General features: G+C 36.1%; 1 protein-coding gene across 5 annotated transcripts in view; it reads right to left on the bottom strand.

Moving 5' to 3' along the window:
- Positions 1-6,834: 6,834 nt before the first annotated feature.
- LOC150108566 (cilia- and flagella-associated protein 53-like) overlaps positions 6,835-12,066 on the bottom strand; it is a 119,662-nt gene continuing 114,430 nt past the window's right edge. For all 5 annotated transcript variants that reach the window (XM_090416007.1, XM_090416004.1, XM_090416006.1 and 2 more), the window contains one exon: positions 6,835-7,287. In XM_090416007.1, coding sequence (XP_090272133.1) covers positions 7,099-7,287 — 189 coding nt within the window. In that variant the 3' untranslated portion in view covers positions 6,835-7,098. The remainder of the gene's footprint in view (positions 7,288-12,066) is intronic.

Genomic DNA, 12,066 nt, shown 5'->3' on the forward strand with positions numbered 1-12,066 from the left:
AAATCCAGCTGTATCATATGTAGTCATTACCTTCATTCAACACAGCTATCACTCTATTATAAGAAGTTAGTAGAGTAATAAGGCATAATCGGCCCTTCACATAGAGTATGATATTCTTATCCACTCATTCCTGAATTCTCTTTTTGGCCAGTACTTTTACCACTACTCCTGAGATATTGAATGGTCTATAATTTGTTACCATAGACTTTGTCAAAGCTTAGAGATAAATTAAACAACTGAGTCAAAGGAATCACTAGTTTCCCTGCACATTCTCTTAAAATGTGAGCCGATATTCCATCCAATCTGAGGGCTGTATTTGCATTCACTCTGCAATATACTAAATACCTCCAATTCTTCAAACTCCATTCTCACATCAGTCTCTGTCACTTCTGCCATAACAATGTTTTCAATTGCATGATGCAAAATGATCACTCAGTAGCTCAACAATTTCATCTGACTCCATTACCTCTCTGCTACCTACACTCTTAAAGTTATCTTTCCATAGTCATTCCTCCTGTTCCTTGTCACATAACAAAAAAACTCTTTGGGATTTCCTTTCACTTGCTTGGCTAATTTCTTCTCATAATCTGAATTAGCATTCCCTACCATGCTAGTCCCCTTTTTGCTTGTTCCTTTTACTGATCATGAAGTAGCTGGTCACCTTTTTTTTAAGTGTATTAATAATACTACTCATCCATCTAACTCCTACCCGATTTACTCTCCTAACAATGGTTATATAGTGTGATATTGTATCCTCCAGATATCCCTTGACTATCCTCTATGCACTGTGAACACAATTCTCTTGCAGATATTTATGCCATGGTACTGCTTCAGATGGCCTTCTAAGTGTATCATCACCTGCCTTGTAGTTCCATATATATCTCCTTCTTAACTGGAATTTCAATATGTTTTGCTATCTTGCAAGTCAAGACCACATGATCACTTTCCCCAATTGGGGGGGGGGGGGCAGTGTAGCTACTTTAGTTATAGACAAGTCTTCTGATCCTATAACAGGTCCATACCTTGCACCCAGAGTCCCCTCACCAACATTCTGCTTCAAGTAATTATCTCTAAATGTATAAATTCAATTTTCTTCCTGCCATGTGATTTTTCCCTCCTTCCAATCTATGTCTCCGAAGTTGATGTCCCCCATAATAATTACTCGACTGGTTCTCATTGTACTAATCTGCTGATGCATATCTCCCACATTATTCCTGACACCCCCCCCCCCGGCCTATAGCAGCAACCAATTTTATATTTTGTCCTATTATCCTCAATCTCACACCAGATTGACTCAAAAGAACTGCCATCTGCCCGAGTGATTCCTACTCTTGTTGGCTGTAATTCATTTGCTATCATTAGCAGTACTCCATCCCTTGTCTCCTTTACTCAATCCTTCCTGACATACTAAATCCATCACATTCTATCCCTGAACTCCACCATGGGATCCTTAGGGGTCTCATGCCAGTACCATGCCTGGATAAAAGAGGGTCGGTCAGAAAAAAAATTATTTTTTTAATCCTATTTAACTGTATAACAGATTTAACAGTGAGGAAGAGGAACATTTGATGTAAGGGTGAAGCAAACTAGTACTCAGACATATAAGAACATGTGTGAGGAAAGGATATATGTAGAACTACAAGTCTGGTGATTATGAAAAAATAGGAGAAAACTGAAAACTACATGGAAAGAGGAACTGAATGGAAAGGACACAAGATGCTGCTTGGGCACTAATCAAGGACTATTTAACAGCAGCAATGGCTAAGTGTATTACAAAAGCAAAAAGGCTGAATAAGATAGAAGTAAAATCAATGAATAAAGATAAGGCATGCAGTCTGGAAAAAGAAGGATTTTTGAAGGCAGCACAAGGCATAATAATCAGTCATAAAGAGTATGAAGAGCAGGCCAGGCAGGAAGGTGACCTGATTGGCAAGGACATCAAGTGCAGTATGCAGAAACTGGCCAATAAAGCCAAGATAAATTCTAGAGAGTTATTTTAATATATAACAGTAGAAATATGTCAAGTAGAAGGAATGGTTAATGAGTAAATAGTGAGTGAGCAGTAGGTATATAAAGAATTAAGTAAACTTGATGTTAATAAGGCAGCAGGACTTCACAACATATCCCAATGTGTCTTAAAGGAATGTTTGTAGAGTTAATAGTGCCCCTGGCATACCTATTTAACAAGATTACTACAACAGAACAAGTTCTAAATGAGTGGAAAGAGGGTAAACTGTACCACTTCATAAAGGATGTGGTAAGACTGGGGCTACAAATCCGTGTCAGGGATACAAAGATAGACTGAGGGAATGCAATTTGCAGAGCCCTGTGAATAAAAAGATAGGGGGAATATGATTGTGACATATAAATCATCAGATTAATGTGGAAGATTTTTTTTGTAGAGTAAAGGGAAACAGAGGTAGCTGTCTCCCTTTACACTGGAAGCTGTATAAAGAGGGTGTGAGCAAGGGAACCTCTGTGTGAGCAGGTTCTTTGAATGAAGAATGGTTAGGCAGTGAAGTGCACTGCCTGAGACTGTAATGAGTGTGGAAACTGTGAATGACTTTAAGACATGGTTTGAAGTTTATATGTGCAAGTGTTGAGCTTCCAGAATGAGTCATTTGAATGCTTGGACGTCTGATGTTAATAATAATAATAATGACAAGCATTCTGACTTTGCTTAACTGTGTGCAGTTAAGCAAAGTCTTAATTGCACACTATATGCTTTTTTTGTTTGGAATTTGCATGATTCATTATCACTGAATGATTGATAGTTATGGTGCCATCCAAAACATCTGATTCATCAGATGTTTTGGATCAATAAATGTGTTATTTCTTTTATGTTATATGTCTATGCAGATATTAAGTGTCACAAGTGCCTGTGAAATTACATACAATCAGACTTGTGTATTCTTTGGTTGGTCTCATGCTATGTGTTAGCCATTTCTATGAGTAATATATGAATGTTATTTTCTCACACAAAGTTGGATATATCTGATGACAGTGATTCAGATAATGAAATGTTGAATGTATAATTAAGTTCATTTAAAGATTTTCTATTATTCTATAAGTGTTGTTAATTGTCTGCAGTTGCTATAATATGTCAGTTTCATGTCTGATGAAGAAACAACATATAATTCTGGTCACATGCCTAGATTTGTTCTATCCTTCACAGAATTACCAAGAACTGATCAGAAATGGGAAAAATTGTTACATCTAGTTACTATTAAGTATTAGTTACAATATTTTGGTGAGTAGATAAAACTCTTACTGACAATGTTAACATGTTCGCTGCCACACTACTTCGGCATAGTCTATTCCCATATGCCAAGCAATTTCACTTCTTCAAGGTCAGTACGGTAATCTCTACGAGTATACTCGTAGTTGGCAGCGAACGTATTAATTACAATTTAATGAAATACTGGATAATGAAATATAGGGGTGCTTAAGGGTCAAAGCTGTATAACTGAGAGGAGACCTCCACATAGCCTTTAAAGGAATGCGGAGAACTGACCAGAGCTTCTGATTTAATGTCCAATCCTCACCTTCTCATGGTGCACACTGTTGGGTATCTACTTTGATACTGAATGAACGAGGATGGGCTGGCAATTTGGGATTTAGCCAACCAAATTGTATTCTTATTGGTTAAACCAAAATAAAAAATGATGGTACAACATGACAAAATTTCATGCTGGGTGGGGCGTCGCCCGGTTAAACAAGGCCCCATTGTTTTTGCCAGAGAACCAGGGCGAACAGCGAAAAGTAAGCTACTGGAACAACTCTGAAAACACACCCCAACTCAACATCACCAGAGTTAAAGATCGGTACTATCAACATAAGAAGCCAGAATGGCAAAGAAATGGAGCTAACTGAGGAATTAGATAAGTACCAGATCGACATAATAGGGGTGACTGAAACAAAAAAGACAAAACTGGTGAGATCTTTCTGAGCAATAAATACAAAATGTTATATTCAGGCAATGACAATCAAGGAAAAGAAGGGGGTAGCCATAGTATTCAACACAAAATACGAGGTTAATCTTCTTGAATGGCAGGCATTCTCTAGTAGAGTAATGTGGGCAAATATGAAAATGGGGAACTGAACAATGAGACTTATTTGTGCCTATGGTCTCACAGAAGGTTCTTCTAAGGTAGAAGTGGAAGAATTTTTTAATGCTTTAGAAAAAGCAACTCACACAATGGAAAAGGAAAAGTTGGTCCTTGTTGGGGATCTAAATAGCAGAGTAGGAAATGATTGTGAGACATACAAAAATATTATGGAAAAATTTGGAGAAAAGAGCAAAGCTAATAATAATGGCAAAATTTTGTTCGATTTCTGCGGAGAACATGGACTGGTTATTACTAACACCACGTTTCAACATAAAAATGTGTGCACAAATTCACATGGAGAGAAGAGGCAAGGAATAAGAAAAGTCTCACTGACTATGTTATTCTTGATAGTGATGTTTTCTCTCTGGTGCAGGACACCAGAGTGTACAGAGGATTTGAAATTGGAATTGATCACTATTTAGTCTTGAGCAGGATAAAATTGAATTTCATATTGAAAAGAATAACATGTAAGAAAGTTTTAAAGCGAATAAAAGTTGAGCAGCTCTCAGATGTGAACTGTAGACTAAAATACACAAAGATTATTGAAGAAAAAACGAAAGAGTTTGAGAACAGGAATCAAACCTCGGAGAATCAGTGGCAAGCCTTGAAGAAAGCACTGATTGACTCAGCTAGAGAGACATGTGGTGAAGTTGTCTGCAAGGATAGAAAAATCAGAACTCCCTGGTGGACACAGGAAGTTAAAGAGGCAGTGAAGGAAAAGAAGAAAGCATATCAAAAGTTCGTGGCAAATAAGTCAGCTTGTGCTCTTAGAGAATACAGAGACAAATGCAAGAATGCTAAACATTACTGTACTTAAATATTACTTGATTACTGTACTGTGTAAAAGTAGCTAAACAAAAGACATGGGAGGACTTTGGCAAGAATATAGAAAATAAATATCAAGAAGGTGGCAAAATATTCTGGAGGTTGTTGAAGAAGCTTAGGAATGGAGGAAAGAGTGCAGTAAAAGGAGTTAGAGATGATAAAGGTGACATGAAAACGGGAGAAAAAGATATCCTTGAAGTATGGAGTTATTATTTTGAAAAACTGCTAAATGAAACAAGAAGTGATGACAGCATAGTGGTAACAAACACTGACCATGCATGCAGTCAGGAATACATATCCATACTTGAAGTAGAAAAAGCCATCAAAGGCTTAAAATGTGGAAAGGCAGCAGGAATAGATGATATTCGACCAGAAATGCTGAAGTATGGTGGTATAAAAGTCTTACAGTGGCTGCACTGCATAGTTCAGAAAGCCTGCACAGAAGGATGAATTCCCGATGATTGGAGTAGAGCTCTCATAGTACCCATATATAAAAAGGGAAATAAAACAATGTGAGAATTATAGATGTATTTCCCTATTGAGTGTTCCTCGCAAGATCTATGCAAGTATACTTGAGAAAAGATTGAGAAGAATTGTGGAAGAAAGGCTGGGTGAAGAACAAGCTGGATTCAGGCCAAATAGAGGCTGTCAGGATCAGATCTTCACTTTACGACAAATAGTCGAGAAAGCATGGGAATATAACAAAGATCTGTATTTAAGTTTTGTCGATTTGGAAAAGGCATATGACAAGGTGCCAAGAGAGAAGTTATTCAATACGCTGCAGTTATATGGTGTCAATGGGGCATTATATTAAGCAATATTTAGTCTTTATTTGAGTTGTAAGTCAGCAGTTAGAACTGAAGGAAGTATAGGAAGATGGTTTAATGCTAAATCTGGTGTGAGACAAGGATGTACATTATCCCCTCTGTTATTCATTATCTATGTGGATCACATTATGAAGGAAAGTAGTATTAAACACGATATCAGAATTGGAGATGTTAATGTCAGCTCTTTGCTTTATGCAGACGATATTATATTTCTAAATAAATCTGCTACAAGTTTGCAAGATTCCCTAACTAAATTGAATAACTGTTGTAATAGATATGGTATGAAGGTCAGCATTAAAAAGACAAAGACAATGAAAATAGGTAGAATTGTTGAAAATGTGAACTGTGTTGTGAATGGGGAACAAGTAAAACATTTCAGCTACTTAGGCACGATTTTTAGTGAAGATGGTAAATTCAATATAGAAATAGACAACAGAATCAACAAAGCTGGTATGGTGGGAAGTCAATTGAATAAATTCATATGGAATAAGAGAGAAATTAGTCGGAACACTAAATTAGCTGTATACAAGACAGTGTTCAAACCAGTTTTAACTTATGGATCTGAGAGCTGGGTCAGAAGTAAAACACTTGACCAAAGACTAGAGCCCGCAGATATGAGAGTCCTGAGAAAGATTATAGGTGTGAACAGATGGCATCAATGGCAATATCATATTAAAAATGAGGATATTAGGAAACAACTTGACATTGTCAGCATCCAGGAATGCGTTAGCAGATCTAATCTCAGGTGGAATGGTCACTTAAATAGAATGGGAGAGAAAAGATTAGCAAAAGAAATGTTCTCTGGCAGGTTGGCAGGAAAACGACCCAGAGGAAGACCAAGATATAGGTGGATTGATATGGTACAAAGTGCCTTAGATGATAGAAATATAAGATCTGATAATGTTGGAGTCTTGACAAGTAACAGACTGATTTGGAGGAAAATTGTAGATAGGAAGTTAGTAATGATGTAATTTTTTCATGTAGTACTATCATATCCTGTACACCCCTTGAGGGTACATGTCAGGAATTTGATGATGATGAAATACTGGAATTAAAAATACACTAGTCCCATATGCTAAGTACAAAACGTTTGCCCTTTATTCAAAAACTTATAGAACCTAAAAGTAAATTTTGACTAATATTTTGAATGAAGGGATTTAAAGAATTTAAATTGTATAAATCCACATGATATGAAGGAGCACAGATACTTTTCATTTTTGTATGTTTCATCATACATCATTATATAGTATAAAAATCACCAACATTATAATTTCACAATATTTCTAATATAAAAATTGTACCTTTGTATGAAAACACGGAGTATGAATTTTGTTAAATTAGATTTTTTCTAAAGCAATATTAGTTGATCTCTTCCTGAAAGGATGAATTGAATCCACCTGGCACTCATTCACCACATTTTGTATCCTTTTCTGATATTGCTGTTCAGCGTCTTTGAAAGCTTCCCATTCTTTTTTTGTCTCCATTGATTCTTCAACCTGCATCTTCTGTTTATACTGAATTTGATTCTTGTGTGTTCATGTTAAAAGAGAGAAAGAACAATCACAGAAGGTATTAAAAATTAATACAAACAATTTTCATTATAGTAAATACTACATTATGCTTGCAATCTAGTTAGCTATGAGAAATTATTAAAAAAAAAAGTGCTAGCCAAAGTTCTATAGAATTAGTCCCATTCTAAAGGAAAATTATTACTGCAAGAACCTACCATTAATAATGACGTATTCCTTTTTTTTTTTTTTTTTTTGTAATTATGTGTTTACTATAGTGAGAGTTTGGCTGTAATGTGCATAAAACAATTTGATATCATTTGGACAGATATATCATATAAAAATTTATGACAAGGTGGTGGATGCCATTCATCATCACTCACAGAGTGAAACAATATCACTTTGTTTACTGGAAAACTGAAGTGGAAGTTGCCATGTTTGGTCAAACTATCCATCATTACTAAATAAGCAAAAACATTTTAAGTTGTTAAAAATCTTTAAAATTTTAAGAAACTTTCAAAAGTGATCAACAGCTTTACAGATCTGAATACCTTTGGTATGAACTACTGTAGTATTCTAGATTTCTGTCTAGTTACCAATGAAAACTAGAATAAGAAACAGCTGTAAGGTTATTAAAGCCTTTTATCAAAAGTTCTAACAAAATATGAATATATGGCTCCTGAATAGAGCAATATCAGACTTATAAATATAAATAGCAATCATGCTTAAACTTTATATAAGTTCTTGATTGCTATCTTTTAAGGTTTCAAAGGCAATTTTTTTTTTTTTTTTGGCTACTTGATATAAAATAATTCATATTTATAAAATTTAATTATGAAGTTGGAGAACATTATTTTATTCCTTAAACAGGTATTTCTCTTCTGAGCATTCTAGGAAAGATTATAAAGCATACTTGAAAAGAAGGCTAAAAAACATATCACTGAAGGAGAAAACTAGTGAAAACAAATTGGGTTTAAGCCAAATCGAGAAATTTCCATAAGTAGAGATATACAAATAGTTAAGAAATCATAGGAAATATAATAATACTATTTCTGCACAGTTAGATCTGTCTCCTGGTGAAAAGTCTACTGGCTTTCCACTAATCAAGTTAAGTCCATCTGGGTATTATGAGCTCCACTAAAGTTTTGAATGGTAACTGAATATCCACCACTTTCATCCACCAGTGTCATTTTTACATAAAATGTGAGTATATAGTGGATGTCCACTTATTCTGGTACCGTTTATTATTATTATTAACATCTGACCTCAATGGAGTCAGAGACTCATCATGAGAGTTATACACTATTAAACACAATACTCATTCAACCATGCCTTAAACCAATTTAATGTGTCTACATTCACAACACACTCAGGAAATGCATTCCACTCACCAACCACTCTCCATGCAAAGAACCTTCTCCTCATTCCTCTGCTCACATCCTCCTTATACAGTTTCCAGCTATGGCCTCTTGTTCTACCCCCCCTTCCCATGTTATGAAAAATCTCTACCATCTCAACCTGATAACAACCCCTGACTAGCTTATATGTCTCATCATATCCTCCCTCTTCCTCCTATTCACAAGGCTTTGCAATTTATATTCTCCCAATCTGTCCTTGTACTCCACATTCCGAAGACCACTGACAACCTTTGTGAATCTTCTCTGGACCATTTCCAACACATCCTTGTCACCATGAAAACCTGGGAACCAAATCTGTGTACAATAATCCACATGAAGCCTGATCATAGCCTCATACATAACCTCTCTATTTCTGCATGTCAGGGTCCTCCGCATCACTGCCATTATCTGATATGATGCGTTCACAAATTGTGAAAGCATCATATCAGATCATTTCAGGTCCTTGTCCACCCTCACTCCTAGATCTCTCATCTCCTTTACTTCCTTTAAAGTTTTCTCATCACGTGTATACTTTACATCCCATCGTTGCTTACCAAATCTCAAAACCTTACACTTTGCAACACTGAACTGACAGTTTCACTTACCTGCCCATTCATGCAATCTATTCAAGTCCTCCTGTAAGGCCATAACATCCACTTGACTCTGCACTGCTCCCCCCCAATTTTGCATCATCTGTAAACAGTTGCATATCACTAGTTAAACCCATCCCAATATCATTAATATACAAATTGAACAACAATAGTCTCAAAATTGACCCCTGCAGTACACTACTAGTGACCTTCCTCTTTCGGGATACTGCACCTCCCCCATATACAACTTTCTGATACCTATCTGACAGCCCCAGTCACTGATCCAATTCGGAAGTCTGTTATCCAATCCCGTCTGTTTCAATTTATTTAACAGCTTGTCATGTGGCAGTCCGTCAAAAGCTTTTGCAAAATCAAAGTACACCACTGTATATGCATCTCCCATCTTCCCTGTCCAAGGTATTTGTCACCTTGTTAGAGTACATAAGTTAGTAAAACATGACCTCAGATATACAGATTGGCCTATAATTTGAAGCTACAGTCTATCACCACCTTTATGCAGTAGAACAATTTTATCTTCCCTCCACTCCCTTGGAACCTGTGCTGTTGTAAGACTCTTATTAAACAGGCATGCCAATGCTACTGGCAATTCCCTGGAACATTCCCTTAAGATGTGTGGTGATATGTCATCAAATCCTATTGCCTTATTGACATCAAGGTTATTTATTTCCTCAACCTCCTGCTCACTCACAATTAATCCATCTTCTCCATGCCCTCTACACTTAAGTTCCTCATGATTCCACCCTGATCAGGATGAAACACCCTTATAAATTGACCACTGAATACCTCAACAATATCTTTTGTAGCAGTTACCATTCTACCATTTCTTTTTTTTTTTTTTTTTTTTTCCCATTTGGAATGCATTAAAAAATCTTGGTCAAATCTACATGCTGTGATTTTCTGAGACACAAGAATTATTATTATTTCTTTTCTCCTGCCCCATTTCAAATGAACGAAATCTAATACTGCTTATTAGCAACAAGTATGTAATTGGATATTAATATTAAATTAGATATTAAATAGAATATCTATTCATGTAGTTTTTCAAGCCCACCAAATCTTGACCAACTTTTTTTAAGTATTTAGATTTGCTTTTGTTTCCAATTAGTGAGAGCATGAACATGTCTTCATTTTTTAATCTCATCATACAAGAGACAGCAAGGTTGCATTTACTACATGTGCATGCTCTGCCTATCACTTTTGGGATTTCAGAACATTTGAATTATTTTTATTAATAAAAAAAACATTATTAATTCAATATAATTTTTTGAAATGGAAAATTATTTACTTGGTTATCATGCATGCATACACACAAAAAAAAAAAGGAAAAGAGATATTAGTGAATGTGGTTCCAATAAAAGCAAAACCAGTACATCTAAAATGTTTAGAGATTTGAAAAAGTTGAAAGAGTTCAATATGTGGCTGTTTTGCAAGCTGATTTAACATTTTTTTCATGTAAGCTTGGGTTATAATTTTCAAGGATATATATTTTTTTCCTTTTCACTTCTATCGTAAACTAAATCATCATCCCAATTTGATCCAATTTGTGTAAGAAGAAATTTGTGTAAAATGATGTCAGAATGGCTACCTGGAATAATGTAACCTAACAGATTAGGGAGAGTGTAGGATCACCCAAGGGGCATGAACGATGGGGTTCATGGGTGAAAACTACATCAAATAGAGGGCGCCCGGAAAGGGTGAATAAAAGACGAAGCGCGCCATTTTACAGGGCTTTTTCCTTTTTGGTTCCTGGGTTCGAGTTTTAGGAGGTTTGTCGGTTGGAGTTGTGAGAGAGTGGTGGATCGACTACAGTGATGACGGACGGTGGGTTCTTTTCTTAAGAATGCTTGAAGATTTCCAAGTGGAGCTGATCGCGATATGACGGCCTATGCGGAATCGAGCCTTAGCAGAACGTCCCATTGGAGAAAGTTTCCTGTGGAGCGGTAGACAGCATGCCACAGTCGGAAATGATTAAAAGAAAAGCGTAGTGCATCGCCAGGCACAAAGACAGCCAATGAATATACAGTAAGGTAATCCAGATCTACATGAGATGGTGATATAAAATCTGAAAGGGTCCGGTAATGTAAAGATTTTCATTCTATGTTAAAAAATCGCTTAGAAGAACCCGAACAACTTATGGATCTGAGAGCTGGGTCAGAAGTAAAACACTTGACCAAAGACTAGAGACCGCAGATATGATAGTCCTGAGAAAATATATTAGCAAAACAAGAGCACTGCATAAGAAATCTATTCTAATATTATATTTTACATCTATTCTACTGCCACCATTATACAATGCCACTGTCCTACCTCCTTCAACTTCTTGGGCATCTTTCCTATAGCCTGACTTTCATGGAAGAGTCAGATTAATGGAGTTGTCAGTTCCTTAGCACATTCTATTAAACTATGTAAAATTCACTTGTTCATTTACCTACTAAACTGCTTAAACATTTTCTACTCTTCACCCTCTTTGTTCCCTGGACTATAGCAGCATCCAATATCCTGTTCTGTCCATCTCCACATCACACCATACACCCAATAAAGTGATCATGAAACAACTCTGCTGTCATCCAATCAGTTGTCCCTCATTTTCATCTAATATTATCATTCTTCCACAATCATTTCTTCTCATACTGGCCATAATGAAAGAAATCCTTAGGAATCTCTTTGGAGTAATCTCTTCTCACATTCCAGTTTTGTCTTCCTTACTATACTAGTCACTCCATACAACTGTACTCCATCTCTAACTTATACATTTTTCCATAACCTTTTTTCATCTGCAGTTCCTATTT

Source organism: Typopeltis vanoorti, chromosome 3, assembly GCF_054136105.1.
Source record: "Typopeltis vanoorti isolate ZY-2024b chromosome 3, IOZ_Tvanoo_1.0, whole genome shotgun sequence".
In the NCBI taxonomy this organism is placed as follows: domain Eukaryota; kingdom Metazoa; phylum Arthropoda; class Arachnida; order Uropygi; family Thelyphonidae; genus Typopeltis; species Typopeltis vanoorti.